The 19,094-nt window shown below is 36.1% G+C and overlaps 2 protein-coding genes across 2 annotated transcripts in view; both read right to left on the minus strand.

Annotated features, from left to right (window-relative positions):
• Positions 1–560: 560 nt before the first annotated feature.
• On the minus strand, positions 561–10,364 carry ninaC (STKc_myosinIII_N_like and MYSc_Myo21 domain-containing protein ninaC). The gene is made up of 15 exons (XM_077442393.1): positions 10,071–10,364; positions 9,883–9,987; positions 9,196–9,666; positions 8,841–9,122; positions 8,377–8,765; positions 7,761–8,306; positions 7,398–7,690; positions 7,033–7,325; positions 6,659–6,948; positions 4,829–4,978; positions 4,635–4,750; positions 4,516–4,575; positions 4,250–4,437; positions 3,840–4,039; positions 561–1,643 (listed from the first exon to the last, which is right to left on the minus strand). The coding sequence occupies exons 1-15, from the start codon at positions 10,362–10,364 to the stop codon at positions 710–712; spliced, it is 4,611 nt and encodes a 1,536-aa protein (XP_077298519.1). The 3' UTR covers positions 561–709.
• Positions 10,365–12,497: 2,133 nt separating this feature from the next.
• LOC143920420 (protein Wnt-10b-like) overlaps positions 12,498–19,094 on the minus strand; it is a 31,331-nt gene continuing 24,734 nt past the window's right edge. The window contains exons 4-6 of the mRNA XM_077443305.1: positions 18,432–18,763; positions 12,853–13,089; positions 12,498–12,782 (exon numbers count right to left, since the gene is read on the minus strand). Of these exons, the coding sequence (XP_077299431.1) occupies positions 12,498–12,782; positions 12,853–13,089; positions 18,432–18,763 (854 nt within the window). The remainder of the gene's footprint in view (positions 12,783–12,852; positions 13,090–18,431; positions 18,764–19,094) is intronic.

A 19,094-nucleotide genomic window follows, 5' to 3' on the forward strand; every position in this document is an offset into this window, starting at 1 on the left:
AAGATGTGCTCAAAAATATTAACTTCTGCTGATAAGCTGACTGTACATATGAAGAGTCATTCAAAAAAGGAATTTTACAAATGCAATATCTGCCCAAATACTTTTAGGTTCACTAGTAATCAACTCAACAAAATATTTTTATACGATCCAATATCCAAAACTTGGAACTTCCATAAATGAAACGTCATTTACTACAAAACTACGAAGGTTCTGAGAAAAGCAAGAGGAGAAGATGTAAAGAATGCTACCGATCATTAAGTACGGAAAAAGGCTACATCCATGCTGGAAAATATGCTCCAGAACTAGAACTTATTGTCCGAGCTGTGAAAGCCAACCCACCCTTATGCTTTTCCTGTTTTGAAGTAATACATAAACCAAAATGATTTTTCCGTTTATTTAATAACTTTTTATATTATTACATATACATATGTAAATAATGTCTCAATTAGATTTAACAAGTTACCTTATGAATATTTATCTATAATATATAGATTGAACTGGATTTCACCTTCAAATATAAATATTTATTTAAATTACAAATAAATGAGTTAGTAGTTTTTATATATTTTATTGCTTATAATGTTAATTATATAACTGAATGTATAAGAAAGTTATTAATGATTTAAATTTTGTAAAATAATTTTACTATTTATATATCTCTCAAACCATTTTATATGTTAAAACGTGAATTATTAAACAAACATATGTATTACAAATCTACTACATAGCCTTCGACGGTGATGCCGGGAGCTAATTGGACTGTTTCTCCGACATTTCCATTTGTCACGCAAGTTTTGAAACTTTGCGAAGAATCTGTTCTTTTTACTGCCATTTTGAAGAGTTCAATCGAATCCATCCTCTTGAAACCTTGGCAAGATTTCGGTCGGGAAGGCGGCCTCTCTTGTACTGGCTCTGGTGTAGGCTGTCGGTCAAAAGTATCAATATTTTTATCAAAAACGGGTGAAACCGAAGTTTGCATAGGTATTGAGATTGGTGATTCGCCGACCCGTTTCATGGAGGCTCTATTTCTAGGAGTTTTACGCAGCATTGCTTGGAAGTTGAAAGGTGGATCATCACCAGTTATAAAATCATTACTTTTGGCACTAACCAACTTTTGTAGCTCTTCAATAGGATTATTGATATCGCAAGGCATACTACCACCGTATAAATTTTTATTTTTATCACATTTAATAGGTGCAAGCTTTGGGAATTGCCAATCGTCGTCGCCTTTTGGTGATTCCGCTCGCGGTGTTAACGGAGTGAATTGCTTACTTTTGTTCGATGGAGTCGACGGTGCATGCTTTTTCTTATAAACCATCGGTCTATTTGCAGTTTCTGCGTCGTCCCATGCTTGTGGTTGTATGTTGCCATAACTTTGTCTATTGTAAGGATCCGGGGAGTAATTCAATTGGGAACAGGGACCGGCATCCGAAGGGATTTTTTTTACCGGTTGGGATGGATCCCTACAGTAAGGCAGATTGATCAACTCTTGCGTTATTTTCTCGCATTGTTGTGGAATTTCCTGTTCGACATATGCATTTTGCAGTGAGTTTCTTATATGTTGACTGGCAGCGTGCGATCGACGCTTCAGTGGCTCGTCCCAAGTATCTGGATCCGAGTCATATCCGACTGCTAAAGTGTCACTGAAAATATAGTACATTAGTTTAGTTTTATCCTCATGGATCAAATAATTGTTTTAAATATATATATATAAGTATGCATAGGTATAATATAAATATATATTTTAATACTAATTATGTACTTTAGGCTTTCTAACAAGTGCATAGTAAACAAAATTATCTTGATAGTACAAATTATTTGAATGAACACTGTCAAGTGCTTTTATTACTGTACTAGTTTGTTAATTCTTGGCACTGTTTTGATACCAAAATATTAGAATTTCTTATATTATATATACATATAACAACGAATTCGGCATGACCAGTATTGTTTGATATATCCGGGCATTTCCCGGCTTTTCCTAGCGCTATTCTAGCGATTAAAAGTTGAAAAAAAAACCTCCAAAGAGTTCCGAACGCTTGCAAAATATGTCTTAAGTCTAGGTTGTATAACCGTCAGCGATTTTTAAATTAGTTGAACATGCAAAAAAATATTTGACTCGCATAATTCTAGACTCCCAGAGGTTTAGTGTGACCTTGCATGCATATGCGCGACACATGTCATGGATCAATCTTAGGCGGTCGATGGATGATTTTCGCACAAAAAATGGTTCAAAACTGTGAATTTATTAGAAAAACTATGCTATTTTGCTCTCTTTCTTTGAAAACCAATGAAGCTGTCCATTGGTATTTGAAAAGCAACGCCGATCTTTGGTAATGATTAAAGCATGGATATTAGAGCAATAAGCTTTTGAGGCATTGTGGCTATTGTTAACTTCGTAGAAAACCGTTTTTTTTTTATTAAACGTATTATATTGTGCCCTAATGATCATCCGATATCTAGTAATAATGCACGAAAGTTAATGGACGTTAAAGATTTCTCGGTATAATTGACTAAGTGGCAGTCCTGGTGACATCTGTTGCATTTTTGTTTAAAGAATCGCGAAAATATCAAATCATCGATTGGTTTTTATTTTAGTAATCAAGTGATAGACGGTGCTTGTTAAACCATTTTTAAACATTAAATATTGTACGTTTCTGAAGAGAAATCGACGAGTCAATTCACGGGCGCAACTCACGGGTGAGTTGGAAAAGAATTCAGAGTCCATATGGGCTGCAGAGCGGTTGCCTCCAAGTATAGTAAAACGCATGCTATTTTTGTCGTTCATATGGCCTGCAGCCTCCCAGTACATATGCATGCTATTTTTGTCTAAATTTGATCACTGGCATGGTCAACGAGCTGTGGCGGCTCGCTATACGACATGGTCGATTTCGGTCACCTTCCTGCGAGTTGGGACCAACTCGGCTGTGCTCAGAGTGGCTACCCCACTCCGTCTCTGGCTCTCATAATGAAAGCACGTGCATCAACATGCCAGTCGTCTCATTTGTTCATCCCCATAGAGCTATTACAGCCCGATTAATCACCCTCACCACTATGAATTCTCACAAACTACCACTGGATAAGATATCAAGAGATGGTATAACAAATTCGACAGTTCTATGTATGTTGAAAACTATGGAATTTAATAACGGACAAAGATACTTGCCTAGCGATTAACTATTTTACTTTATCTATGTATGTACTTAGTAACAATAGATGAAGTTTTGTGATCATGCGAAAATTTGAACTCGAGATTTTGACTGATTCGAACTCAGAATCGATTACTGGTCACGTTTTCATAATCTAGAAAAAATGTGTGTGTCTGTGTATTTTGGGGATTTTTTTCTTAGTATTCGCCAATTTTGTTAGATTAAATTCTTGAGACGGTTTTAAAGCTATTGATTGATGTGAGGGTATTTATGATCGGTCTCCGCCACGGGCCCGAATGTGAAACGCCCGAAAACGCAAATATCGGAAGGCAAATATCGAAAATCGAAAGATCTTAAGTCGAAAGATCAAAAAAAAGGGTGCATGGTAAACGGTACATACTCACTTAATTTGCGCGAGCAGGATACAGCAGGAACAAGAGGAACAGGCTTTTACTCCCGTATTAATGTGCGCGCGCAGAATACGGGAGGAAAAGCCTGTTCCTCTTATTCCTGCTGTATCCTGCTCGCGCAAATGAAGTGAGTATGTACCGTTTATCATTTTTGATCTTTCGACTTAAGATCTTTCGATTTTCGATCTTTGCCTTCCGATATTTGCGTTTTCGGGCGTTTCGCATTCGGGCCCGTGAGGTAGACCCATTTATGATATATTACAAATCTATTAATATATACCTGCATTGTATGGATGGATCACACATATATGTAGTATCAAAGTAAGGCAATTGATCGATTCTGAAAGGCAATTTCCACACTGATGGCTGTATGGCTCCTAAGAATTCTAAAGGTTTGGATTGAGGGTCTACGCGGTCCAACAACACTCCCGTACTAGTGTTCATCAGACCCTGCATCGTCGCCTGGTTGTAGATGTGCACCTGCAACGAGAATAACAACCCAATTCAAAAACCACAACTCGAGGAGAAGTTGGTTGGGTCGTCTATAGGGCTCCTTACACGATACAGGCTTTCAGTTGTTGCTTTAAATTTGCACACACAATACTCTCAACATCAAAACACACGACTTGGAAGTCTCTTTAAGACGTGGAAGGAACCCTTGTGGGATTGGCACAGGTGGGTGATATTTACCTGTTGGGAAAGGTTAACCAGGTCTTGGTATCGCACGGCGCGGTACTGCAGCAAGACCTGGAATATAGTTTTACTGCGCCATTTGGCTGTGTAACGCCGCAAAAACTCGGCGGTCTCTTCATCGATCTTACCCGTGGAGCGGTTGACGAGGGGCCCGTAAGCCTTGCGCACCGCGAATCCGCGAAACGCTAAGAATTTGCCAAATTGTGAGTTTGCGTCATGCTTGGTGTGTGCGTATACGCGACTTTATAATCTAACCAGCTCACCTTTTTGTATCTTGATGGCTGCAGCCTCCTCAGTCATGTCGGTAGGTGCCTGACGATACACTGGTGCTGTGCGAAAGAAGTCGTGTTAGTAAAAAATAATAATCTATAACTATTTGCACACTTTTTGCCCTCACCGGGTTTTTTCGGTTTGTTCTTTTCCATTCGACGGCGAGCCAAAAATGCTCGCATCATACATTGCACTTTGATTATCTTCTTCACTTGGGTCTCGTAGAGTCTGAAAATCGGTCCCATTATCAATGTTAAAAATTAATGATGACATTTAATATAATCTTAAATTGAATGTTTACGCCACCTGGATAGATATTCTTCGTTGTAATATTTCAGGAAGACTTTGGACTTTCCAATCAACCATCCCTCCATTTTCAGACGTATAAGTAACAATCTGCAGTTGTCCTTTGAAATGTCAACATTTTCGTCGAAATCGAACGCCAGGAATTTGTATCTAGTAAATAAAAATATGGTGACAGTGAAACCATTTTAATGCACGACTTTATTGTTAAAAATATGGGAAGGAAGTGCGGCACGAGACGCGTACGTGGACTTCGGCGATGAGAGGTGTACATATCTTCACAACGCAGAGATTTCCCATATCAAATTTGGGTGTAGGTATATGCAACCGAGGTTGCATGTCCATATGCAGTTCGTACAATCTTATTATTTTGAAGTTTCGCTTACATTTCTTTAAATATTATTATATTATTACATAAATGCATCATATGTACTATAATAAGACATATATGGTTAGATTATTTTTGTTATTATTACTAACAATTTTTGAAACATACCAGTACATATAATACAATAGAGACATCTATGGACAATCAGCATTTTTTTTATACACAGCAAATTTGCGTGAAATACAATATGTAGATAGCACTTTTAAATTTCAACAAATTCGAAAAAAACACGTGCCGCGTATCTATCTGTGTGTCTTTACTTTAAGTAGTCGCTTCACTTTTTATCAGATAATAATGCAATGTAATTGTAATTTTGTTAATAACGCACATATCATATCGTTTTCAATAATAGCCTGTTTAATCGTACCCTATCAACATTTTGATGAAATAAAAAAACTAATGAAGGCTAGATCCATTGATGGAATTAATATTTTGGAAACAAATTAGCAGACTTGTATATTTTTCTGTGGTAGATGTTTCTAAAGCTATACGTCTTCCAATATGTAAAAGTTTTGTACACAACACAATACAACCAATATTATTTGTAATGGTCGCTGTTTTCCAAGGGCTTTGTGTGGCCGGAATGTGTTTCCCAATGTGTGTTAAGCTACAGAAAATTTCGCAATTAGAGTTTGTCTGCCGACAAATCTTTTCGCCAAAATGAAATGTGTAGAAATTGTCAATATTAGAAAAATTACTGTGGTATTTTGCATTTGGTGTCACAAGGGGGTGACACCAAATGCCAAATACATACATACAAATATATAACATTACAAATTTTAAATTAATTTAAGCGCAGCCGAATGACTCGCTCTTTTCACAGACAGAATTTCGTAGAAATATCTCAAACACATGCAAAAAAAAATAAAAAATGAAAGGGCATTCCAACTCAAGGGTGGCTAGGGGTGCCTTTATTATCATTACTAGAAGCTAGAAGACAACTAGAGAATCGCGGTCACCCATTGGTGTATATGTATATGTAAGTATAATAGAACAGGCGCTTTTAAAATCAGATGGTTATGACATCATAATAGAGAGAAGATTAAAAAGAGTTTGGCTTTGGAGCAAGAAGAAAACAAGAAGGTGATGTTTAAATGCATTGACCATTTTTATTCTGAACTTAGGATCAGATCAAGAATTATTAAGGCAGTAGCAGTTATTCAAGCCAAGAATCTCATATCTGACACTGAAGATTTTTTTTCTTTGTAAATTTATGACTTCGGGTTATGGGGGGGGGGGGGGGAGGTTACACCCTCACTTAGAGCCGGGCCGCACCGTGCAACTTTGTCGACTAGTTGCGCGACACGAAAAAATGTATGGAAATGTGTGCGGCAAACAAGTTGATGGGTGTGGCATGTCCCAGTCGCTCGCAAGTCGCACGGTGCAGCCCGGCCCTTACCGCACCGAGTGACACCAACCCTAGTATGTATTTAACATAAAATTACCTTCGTAAGAATTCGGCAAAGGGTATTCGAGTGGAGTATCCCAGTTGCTTTGCTTTTGCTGTATCCAGTACGGCCAAAGCCCTCAATTGTTGGCGTACAACATCCGGTTGGAAAGCAAACTCTTCATATGTGAGAGCTGATCGTACACAACGTACAAAATTAGCACCACCAGCTTCACCCGTGTGGGAAAGAGCCCTCAACAGTTCTAAACTGGTAGCGCGAAACGTCCCAGCTGCAGTTCTCATACGGTGCACTTGCGAATACTGCCCCTTCGATTCCGTATTATACTTCTGCAAATAGGACAATATACTACTTAAAATACTATATCTAAGTTTATGATTTCAATAAAACCAAAATATATTCGTGTTTTGTACCCTCGTTTTATGCGAATCGTTTTCTTTTTCTCGTTTATTAGCAGTTGTCGTAGACGTGTTGGTCGGTGCTGTCAGACTTCCAGATTTGGTCAGCTTATTGGTGAAAAAGTGACGTATCAGAATATTGGTAGACGCCCTTAATGTCTCAATCATTTCAGGTGGCAAGAAATCTCGATTTTTATCAGCTAGATCTCTGGCATCGTAGTTAATTTTGCCTGTATAGTGTGCTACGCTGAATTCGTGACTTCCTGACAGCTTCACGTAAGGCCCTTTCGAGGAGTTCTTAATGGTGGCTAAAATAATATAAAATCAAATAGCGAGAAAATCACAGATTGAGGGAAGATTTTATTTGTATTTTGTCTTACTCATAATGTATTCTTGTCCTCCGTTGGTGCGACAAGCTTCATCCAATATGTAAAAGAGTCCCAACGGTCTTCCCATGAGTTGATCCACTGCTGATTTGTTGTCGTAATAATGCAAACTGGTAACCGGTACTTGTTCTTCCTCTTGTTCTTGCATTTCCCAAGAAAACATTCGTTGATTGTATAAAAATAGCAGCTGCTCATTCATTGTGTTTACAATCAATTGTTCTAACCGATTTCGGTGGAAACATTCGAATCCAAACATGTCCAACAAGCTGATAGAATACTTATCTCCACTAAAATGTAAAACTTTTATGCATTTCAATTCATCTTTAGTGTGTAATAAAATGAGTAAACAATACTAACAAAACTGCTCTGCTAAACGATAGCTTCAAATTGATAGAATTGACAAGCCAATCTAAGAGACGCCTGTAAATGGTACCGGCCAAGACATCTCTAGCATCTCTAGCTTCGTCTGTACTATGCCTTCTTTTAACAGCAGTACCCTTCTCGATTAAACAATAGTTGATGAGTGCCCAAGTAAATTTAGTGTCATCGAGTCCCAAAAGTGTAACAACTTTCATAGCTTCGTCTAAATTTTCAACTTCGGCTGCTCCATTGTTGCTATCTCTGAATCTTACGTTACCCAAAATCAAAATTGCCGCTAGAGTTTTGTACATAGCTTTGCACTCGGCATCGTCAAAATCCAGATCTTTCAAGTACTGCTCCAGCTCTTTGAATTTTTCAGCGTTTCCTACAGGATCGTCGCGCACGCATTTATTTTTCGATTGTACCTCTGGGATTCTCAAATATCGATACTTTCGTTCTGGGTCCAAGCAGAAGTCAGCGAGCTTTCCAGCAGCTTCCATTCCATCGTAAAAGTAATATATCAAATTGAAGTTGGCTTGGGTCCTATAATACAAACATTATTAGTGATTATACTTTGGCTACTGTACTGTGGAGTTTATCATGGAATACTTACATGTCTGTCGATGAAATTCTCCACTTTTCCAATTGATACAACCAAAATATGGCACCGCTGAATTTGCCAGATTTTCCATATGTTATTTGAGTTTGCAGAATACATCTGGTAGAATTGGGATTAATAGTAGTCCCTGCACTTATTGCAGCCTGCAAAATTGTCATTGCCTTTTCGACTCTTTGATATGTAGCGTCTTGATTTTGTCCCAGATACATTAAATGCCTCATTGCGTGTAGCATGTTTGTAGTTTTCCCGGAATGACTCTCACCGGAAAATATAATATATTGCGGTTCATTGTGGTGGAAAGCGTCTTGATATGTACTATCTGCTACAGAATAGATATGGGGCTCATTATCTGAACGCGATTTGAACCTATACTTGGATTGAATCTGAAATCAAAAATTTAGTACATGAAAATGAGTATATGAATGTACCATTTCATTGAAATTTGTATGAAAACTTACGGTTTCATTGTATAAACCAGTATCACAGTTCGGATTTAGAATTAGCAGAATGTCACCAATGAATGTTTGATATGATTTTTTTGACATTTTAACACGCAACTCTTCTAAAATATTATCTTCGGTTAAATTTTCCAAAGCGGCCAAATCTTCCACGTACATGGCTTTCGGTTCTGGACTTTCTTCCGTTTGGAGAAGTCCATTTTTGATCAATCTTTCTGGCATGCGATGGTTCTTACCGAGTGGACCAAAATCTTTACCCAAAATTTTTAACTCTTGAGTCAACTAAAATTATTAAAAAAACTTAAAACATTCTGTAAAACCTATATTTACTTCACTTTATACTACTGATTCATACATGGTAGTCATTATCGGGCAGCGCTTGTATGAAAGGATGTTCAATCAATTCCACCGAATACGGTCGATGTTCCGGATTCTTTTCCAAGCATTCAGCTATGAAATCAATTAAATCTAAAGACCAGTTCGAAGGACGGCGCAATCCTGGGGGTGGGTTTCTGATGATTTGGAATAGAGCCCTAGTGGGATGAATGTCTTGGAAAGGAGCTTTTCCGTCTGCTAGTTCGATTGTAGTAATACCCAATGCCCAAACATCAGCCCTATTCCCATAACCAGCATCTCCTTCTATGATAACTTCTGGAGCCATCCAACTGGGTGATCCAACTGTGGTATTCCTCTTGCCTAAATTGCTCGATAGGCGACAAGAAAGACCAAAATCTGACAACTTTACTTCACCTTCTTTAGTCAACAGAATATTACTAGCCCTGATGTCTCTGTGTATAACATTTTGTTCGTGGAGGTATATCAGTGCCTAAATTTACAAACATTTTTTTTATTATATGAAGTTTTGAAATACATTTGTACCTAGATATAAGGATATAATGTAGAGATCTGCATTTAATCTCATTTGTATTGTTTTTACCAGTTGAATTAAAAAAAAAACCGGTGTTATAAATGTGAACTAGTATCTATTTTATATTTAAACAGTTATATTGTTTTTTTTTTTTAATTAAAATTTACTACTCACTTTGATAATTTCCTTTAAAATGAAAGCGATATGCTCTTCAGACATTTTTTTATCGACGCTTTGAAGTCCACGTACCATATCTATTACGGGCCCGTTCTCGCAAAACTGTACAAGTAGGATTTACGATTATTGAAGAAACAAATAAACACAATCTATTCAAGATAAAATTTAATTCGATCGATACGCACCTCCAAGACGAACCATATTTTTTTGTCGGGCGAGCTCTTATCGCAGAAGATACCGTAGAAGTCGACCAGGTTGGAATTGCTCGGACAGAAGTCTTTCAGGATGTTGTATTCGTCCAGCAAACACTTTTCCGAATCTTTATTGACCGATTGTATTTTTATGGCCACCTTTTTACCGCCGGCTTCCTTATCCGCGGCTTCGTAAACTTGTCCGAATATTCCCGCGCCTAGACGAGTTCCCAACGTGTATCGGACGGTTGGTTCAGGAAGTGATTCAATGTCCAGCGAATCGGCCATATTGTGATTATTTTATATCTCAAATAGAAATAATAAAATATCTGAAACAACAATTTTATTTAGATGAAATATGAAATATAAGCTAAAATTGTATGGATGAAGTTATACCTTATATCATGGTCGAACTTGGGTCCGTGTTCGCTACCGAAGAAAATCCGAGGAAATGGATACGGAATCTAATTTTCACGACTGAACTGAACAGAAATCGGTGGTGGGATGGAAGCCTTAAAAGTTAACGGGTAGGCTTCACGTCCTCGATGGAATTAAAACCGATGACCTAATAATACTATGGCTATCGATTTTTTAATTGTTTTAAATATTCATTAAATAAAAAGTTCATTTCAAATAAATATATATTAAACATATGTATATACAAATAATTTTTATAAGAAAATAAAATACTTTTTTTTTTAGCGGATTTCTCATATTACATGTATAGTAATATCAATTAAATATTCGACTCGAAAATGTTTGTAATGTATATTGATGAATTTTATGTTGTACAACTATAATTTTTTATGGCTAAATTAATTATGTTTTAATGCGTTTAAATACGTACAAGCAAGCCATACAAAAATGACCGCTAATACCATTAACATTCTTAAACTTTGCTATAATTATTTGGTCAATAGCATTTTTGCACGTAACAGCTTACATACATTCAAACATACATATATACATATATAGCCAGCAGCATAGCTCGGTCGTTAAGCTTCTTCTTAGCGTCGAGAGGCGCCGGGTTCGATTCCTGGGCCCGGGTTTCAAATGAAAATGAATTTTTCAGAGTATGCTGTTGGTCAGACCTGGATTTGTGATTCGTTTTGGGTTGATCGTTTCTTATCAGAGTTTGCCAATTTTCTCTGATTTCATTGTTGAAACGGTTCCCGGAAAAAAAATTGGCTAAAAATTCTTCCTACCTACTATGTCACCACTATTTGAAGTATGATTGATGTACAATAAAAATTTATCTACAATTCATAGATGTCTCGTTAATTTGCGAGTTTTTCAGTGTCTCATAATTCAACGACTTGTAATAAAAATGCTGCATGTGTAATTGTAATTGTAATTTGTAATTGGCCAGAAAGGCGCATTAGGATTTACCTGTAAGGCCTTCCTGGTATATAGTATGTAAAAATAAAATAAAAATATTTATACATATGTATGTACATATATCAATTGGATTTTGTAATATAGTCAATAGTGAACCAAGGTACGATAAATATATATATATATATATATATATATATATATATATATATATATATATATATATATATATATATATATAATTAAATAACATATTCAATCAGAACACTCTGAAAATATAATAAATAAATAAAATTTCGATTCAATCGAATGAAACATCAGTGAAAATTTTTACTAAATATTTATTGTTTATTTATATTTTAGTATCTAATGAAGGTTTGACAGTTTATTGAGTTAATAAATAATGAAAAATTATTACAATACTGATTTTTTAATAACTAAATACTATTCTTAATATTATAAATAATCAATCTTACGCATCTACAATTATATATTTCGCACTAACCGATCACTTATGAAATGTACACATATTAAATATTATATTATATAAAAGCATATAATGATAATAATTCTATAGTCTTGTTTTTAATATCACAAAGAACGTCACACGTGTATAAAATTGTATTCGTCACAATACGTGATCACTCATCATGTGCTTGTATGACTTCCCTCTTAAATTCTTAATCACATTTCAGTGAAAGATTATCCACTATACGAAAACCGAAACGATTTGAAAAATTTCACACAAAATTCAAATTACACGTTCATAAATATTTCCTCCCGACAAACCGGTTGTTAAATATAATAAAAAATGGAATGAGTTGTCAAAATTTGGAATGAGTATAATACTATTATCACACCTACTGATGATGATATAAATTTTAAGTACAAGAATACTTCTTCGAATTAAACACTACAAGGAATTATAATGTGAAGAAATCTTTTGGCTACTAATTTGGCTTTCAAAGGAATTGTTGTAAACATTCAGTAATATGATATTACCTCCCGAACTCAAACCCCGTTCACTGGGATTGAATTTTAGTCAGTCAAAATGTCTTTTATATTGGAATCATCGTGGAAGATGGATTATTTACAAACAGCAACCCATTCATCGCGTTCGCATGTATCACATTCAACTCTACAACACCAATGGAAACGACAACGACATCGTTGAGAATGATGAGTGCGAAGCAGATCATGACCTCGTCCACAGCATAGAGAGCTGCAAGATCCTCGAGCTGGAGCTGCACGAGCTCTATTACATCGTCTCCCTGTCGTACCAGCTATCTCCTGGCTCTGGTCTCGTTCGCAAAAACTAGGACTGCGTTCGTAAAACAGCAAAGAGTTCATAGGTTCTCTCCATTCCTTCCACTGTGAAAGTTTTCTAATAAATTAAAAAGTCAAAATGAAAACTGAAAACTGTGTGAAAGACCAAACAAACCTTTTCTCTCCTGCCTGGTCCCCAAGGGCGCTTCTTCTGTCGATTTCGACGCCTGTTTATCTTTGGAGGACTGTTGACGACGTTGGACTGTCCCACCATCAACGCATTCCTGTAATGATTTTTCAACTCTTTTCCGACCTTTCTAAAGTCAGGGGTGGCTTTCCAACAAGTGCGCAATTGGCAACTCCCAGATGTCCCATGACATTTGCATCGCACTTCCATTTTACTAGCTACTGTCTGTAAATATAAAAAAATCCAAATTAAATTACATATGTACTTATACGTGAGAAAATAAGGAGACTAGGATGGAATGCATTTGAGCGAATGAATGCTATTTTAAATAAAAAATGCCACTTTGCCTGAAGAAAAAGATCTGTGATTAATGTATTTTGTTAGTTATGAAATATATACATATGTACATACATGTGAAACTTAAACATCAAACGTCAAAATGTTACACAAAGTCCAATGTGTGTAAAAGAATATGAGTAGGAGAGATAGGAAACGGAATACGTAGGTGAGAAGAATGACAAGTAAACTTGACATATTGGAGAGATATTTAGATGGCAATGGGTGAGTCATGTGACTAGAATAATGTACAAGAGAAGTGCTGGAATGGTACCCAAGAGAATATAAAAAGTTGAAAGGTAGGCCACAAGGAAGATGGGTGGATAAAGTTAGAAAAATGTGTGAGGTGAGATGGATGAGCGTAGCGCAAAACACAAACGAATAAAAGCGTGTTGTAGAGTCCTTCATCCAGCAGTGAATGATGAATGATGATGATGATGACATATATACACATGTACATATTTATATAAAACATGTATCTGTCATTAGTGATTATAGTATTGATTATATTTTCTAATTTATTATGATCATAGTAAATCAAATACGAGTATATGAGATATAAGAGGATAAAATATGGGTATAAGAGGATGAAGGTACAATAATATCGGGCTATCGAGGGGTTGCAGCGTGTGACATATCTGTAGAAGGGCACGCCATTCTCAGGATGAAAGCGGCCTCCTTACGTCGTCGTGTGTTTGTATCGACAAATTGTTTGCTTGCTGCCGCATCTTTTCATTTCCGCTCTCTTTGTATGTTCGTTGGATGGAGCTACTTCACCAACCGCCAAAAATTGATTTTATTCTTATTATTTACTATGTATTATTTAATATTATTATTTTATATACATATATTATATTTATTTATTTTATCATTCATTTTTTTATCTATATATGTACATATTTATATGGACAATGGGGATTGCACTATTCTCCCTATCGTATTATTAATATTTTTATTCGTACTATATATATTTAATTTACAATAACCATTAATCGATTCCTCAATATATAAATTCAATAATAATTTATTTTTCTCAAAAACTGCCAATTTTCAAATCATCTGACATCAACTGGTGACACTCTGAATAAGATTTCGCCTCTTTTCAGTGGGAAAATTGTGAAAATGCGCAATGCAACGATGCATCAAATTTTACACGCGAGCATATACATACATATATTTAAACGCATTTTCGTTAATGAAGGGTTAAAGTTACACGATGGAGAGCGGACACCGTTGATTTATTGAAGAAGAACGTGCTTTAGAGCCTCCTCATTCATCATAATTATGTGACCACACACCGGTGGTGGTGGGAACAAATCACACCTCTCACCTGTTCGGCGCTCTTAACATGTTGCTGACCCATCGTTGATCGTATTTTTTAATAAAGTAGCCCAATTAAAATAATTTCCCCAAAGCAAGGGCAGTAGTTAGTCTAAAATTACAAACATTCTACAAAATATATGTATACATATGCATTTTTTTCAACATGTGCAAACCATCTTGACATGCTTGAATTTAATTATTCGATTCACTTTAATCGTAATATATGATTTTCGATATTTCAGTGTGTGAAAGGTGTCGGTAACGGGACTCTTACGAGGCGAGAGCTCGACGTGTTCCGGTCGTTTTAGGGTTAATGGGACTTACTAGGTGGTCCGCCACCCCAGGTAATATAATAACGCCGTAGGTAGATTACCTGCAACAGTTGTTCATCAAACTTTTTCCCTTTTTCATAATAATAATTATGAATTAAATTAAGAGCCGGTTGCGCCCGTAAAGACACGGCGATTTCGTCATAATACTTATTTCGATGATAAAATCGTAATATTTATTAGGCGCAGCTTGGAAAAAGTGGTCATCAAATTAAATAACGATCCACGAATTTTAATAATATTTATATGTATGTACATATTATGTATTAAAGAAATGTTTAATGAGTTGTCATAGTGAATATTGTCTTCTTAATTAAAGTTTATTTAATAGATTTTATTTCTTCATATTTATTGATTAATTTAATCCGTAATGCTTACACATGTATGTATGTGTATCATTATAAAATTACTTGATCGAATTACTTTGAGCCTTTCTGTTGAAAAATAAAATAACTTGTTTCTACATTTATGTTGTGTGTACATCATCATTATCATTTACAGCCATTCACCATCCACTGCTGGATAAATACTTTTTCAGCACGATTCCATTTGTTTCTGTTTTGCGCAACTCTCCTCCTTCTTACCCCACACATTTTTCAAATTTCGTCCACCTATCTTCCTTCCAGCTTTCCTTTCAGCATTTTATATTCCCTCGGATACCGTTCAGCACTTCTTTTGTCCACCTTTCGTCCTTTCTTCTATCTACATGACACGCACATTGCCATTCAACCTCTTCTCTCTACCCACTATGTATGTCAACTACCCTTGTCATACTTTTTAGCAACGTATTCAAGTATTTAATATCAAATTGGAAGATTGGAGAAGAATCTAGGTATAAGAGCTCATGGAGGTCACGATTCTCATCCATCTCACTTCACACATTTTTCTAATTTCATCCACCTTCATTGCGGCCTTCTTTTCACTCTTCTAAATTCTCTCGGGTATCATTCCATTTATTTATTTATTTTGTCCACCTTTCGTCCACTCTTCTAGCAATTATAAATATATTTTTGTATTTACATAAGTATTCGACATATTATGTAGTCCAATGATTTAGAAATCAACATATGCTTATTATGAATTTTCAATGTATGAATGAGAGGTCGAATAAAATATTATTAAACTCTTTTGACAACGTTTACATATGCATCTATGGACTTAGTTAATGATTATGAGTATGTATCAGTAGCGTTCCGTGGAAATCTTTCCGTTTTTATCGCACAGTCTTACTTGCGTGTGCGCGAGCAGGATACAAGAGGACTCGGTATGACGTCACCTAGTCCACTCGAGTCCTGCTCGCACACACGTAAGTAAGGCTTTGCGACAAAAACAGAGAGATTTCCACGGCACGCCACTGATATGTATAGAGCATATAGTATTCAGAAAACAGTAAAAGTGTTTTAGTGACAAATTTTACATACATATAGTCAACTCCGTATAACATGCTATTTTGGTTCTGTGAGAAAACTTAAGGTAAATGCAAAGTTATGAGGGGGAGGGGTGGCTGATTGTATTATATGTATGTAGGCAGGGCTTTTTTTATCATGTAACGCGGTGGAACGGCGTTCCAGCACCTTTCTGTCTCAGCATTTTTTATGTTTCAAATGAATATTCTATATAATATAATTTGAATATAATCTTTTCCAATAAAAACTTGAGTACCGGAACCTTTTTTTTCAAAACAAAAGCCCTGTATGTAGGTAATATTACCAAACTTTTCTATGAAAGTGGTCAGAATAATATAAAAATGTAAAATGAAATATAAACATGTTCTGTAAATATTTGTTTTCCGATTAGAAATCAGTGGTTGTGCAATGCAAGGACAGATAGGAAGCTCGACAACTATGCGGAGATGTTAATTAGTATGTTGGTGGAGGAGGGGAGGGATGTCGACCCACCCATCCACCCACCCACATCACACTTGCCGAAATTGCCTATTACCGTAGAGGCGTAACTGTACCGCTCTCTGTCCGTGGAAACATCTCTTATAATGCACCTAATGGTATTTAATGGATTTGTACAGTGGCGGCGCCGAAACGTCGCATTGGATAATCTGACACTCATATTAATTCACACACACGTTGGGAAATACCTACATACATATGTACATACATATGTAGCTCCAAAACGTCAACTAATTTCAATTTATTCTACGTCGGAAAATAAAATCTATCCAAGGGTCTACGAATGCTGCGACCGTAGTGCCAAGTCTGCGTAGCGGATACGAAAGCGAATGACATTGTATTAAAGGCGATTTTACAATATAAACATAGATGTCACTTTTATATATCTATTTTATTACTATTCAGAATTTACTGAATCGTACTAGTAAACTAGAGAATTAAAATAAAATTATTCGGTAATTTCATAGATGCTCTAAAATGTTATTTCAATTCAACATTATGTTCAAGTTCATCTTCGTTAGTTTGCAACATACACAAAGAAGATTTATTTTAAGTTTGACAAATTAACAAAAATTAAGATAATGTATTGGGATTCTGCAAAATTAACATAAAAGTATTATAAATATTAAGTCAGAAAAGGTAGCAAATTTTCTGTAATTGTATACTTTTCTTTGATAAGCTGCAAAATTGAATGGAACATATAATTTTTTTAATTGTAAAACCAATCTTATTTGAATGTATTCATTTCAAATATAAATAAATAAATTCAGTTATGTATGTTACAGTTGAAGTGTATCTTCCAGTTGTAATTTACTTTGACTAAGTAGAATATATTCCAACTAATCTAGTAATAACTACCGTTATAGTTGAGGGGTATTTTCAGTTGTAAAATATTTTGACTAGTTGGAATATATTCCATTTAACCCACGTAAGTGAATTATATTCCAAATGGTCAACATATATTACAACTGAAAATACAGTTAAATTATAAGTTGGTACCAGGTTAGATGGAGAAGTCCCTTGATTAGTAAATTGAGTTGGAAAGTCAAATTTTTGTTTTGAACAAATCCTTAAAGCTATCGTTATACGGTACTAATTACCTTTGTTCGTAATACCTAGCAAATATTAAGGTATTATTGAATTCTAAAGCATTCATAAAAACACCAGAGCTGTCAAAACTCAACTGTTATATTACAACTGGCGCACATTGTTGAAAGTGTATTTGCGCTTGTAGAGCTATGATTTATTACTTGAATTGTATACGAATATGAATGACCTAAAACGCCAGTTGGAACTTGTAATATTTATGTACACATATATAACTGAAAATATGATGCACTTCGAATGTAAAATATATACAATAAGTAAATTTTAATTTTTTAGATCTACGTACGTCGTAGACGATTCTAAGAATTGAGTCGCACTTATGAAAGGTCGCAATCACAGACTGGTGTGGAGAGGAGCAAAAAATCTCTCGTGTGAAAAGCAGCATACATCCAGCCTTGGCTAATCATGGTGGGTTAGTGCAGTGCTAATGAGGACATGGGAAACCATTGAGAGCCACTCGATCCATTGAGCCAATTGCTAATTAGCCCATCGAGTACGAACTCCCGCTTCAGACAGACATCTCGCTACTACAATATCAAAGGGTTGAAATTCAATGTGCACCACTCACGTGTCTGCCGACGTCATTGTTGTGCAGATTCACCCTGGAGTGAAGGTCACCAGCCTTCTCTCTGGAATCGAGGAACGTCTTCGAGAAGGCGATTCCATAGTCCATGTTGTGGGAACAGCCTCCCCACTTCCAACGGTACGCAGCTTGCGGAGAAGTTGTCGCTCTTGGCGGCATCTCCAAGATGGCTTCGGGTGGCATCTCCGTTCCGGTGGATTTGAAGTTGGCAGGATCACATCCACAGGCCAGGAGTTGACCCTGGGCACAGGCACGGGCCACGGAATGAGCAACTCCTGCCGCGGTTATGGCGTAAGAAAACGCCGACTCTCGATACCCTGTTCAAAAGAAAAGTAAAGAATGATGTTAATATAAGCAGCAGTGCTAATTGCTTTTTTGCCACAGGTCATAAAATCGTAACAATTGAGAAACTGTTTTTTTTTTTATATCTCCGGTAAGTAGGCGGATGTTTGAATGTATGTACATAAGTAGTGAAGTACTGAAGTACATACACTTTATGCGTATGACCGAGAATATTTCGATGGGTGGGAAGCGAGCAGGTTTGACGACGTCGATGATCGACGAGGATTCCGACAGATCGATCATGCTGTCGACAAATTTGATGACTTTATAATAATAACAGGCCGAACATCAATGTGTCAACGAAGG

Source organism: Arctopsyche grandis, chromosome 12, assembly GCF_051622035.1.
Source record: "Arctopsyche grandis isolate Sample6627 chromosome 12, ASM5162203v2, whole genome shotgun sequence".
In the NCBI taxonomy this organism is placed as follows: Eukaryota; Metazoa; Arthropoda; class Insecta; order Trichoptera; family Hydropsychidae; genus Arctopsyche; species Arctopsyche grandis.

Coding starts and splice junctions, on each gene's coding strand:
- ninaC (XM_077442393.1), bottom strand. CDS start 10,364: ATGGCCGATTCGCTGGACATTGAATCACTTCCTGAACCAACCGTCCGA. Junction 4,576..4,634: donor ACCCGGTGAGGGCAAAAAGT/GTGCAAATAGTT, acceptor GCACAGCACCAG/TGTATCGTCAGGCACCTACC. Junction 4,040..4,249: donor TGGTTAACCTTTCCCAACAG/GTAAATATCACC, acceptor TTCTCGTTGCAG/GTGCACATCTACAACCAGGC.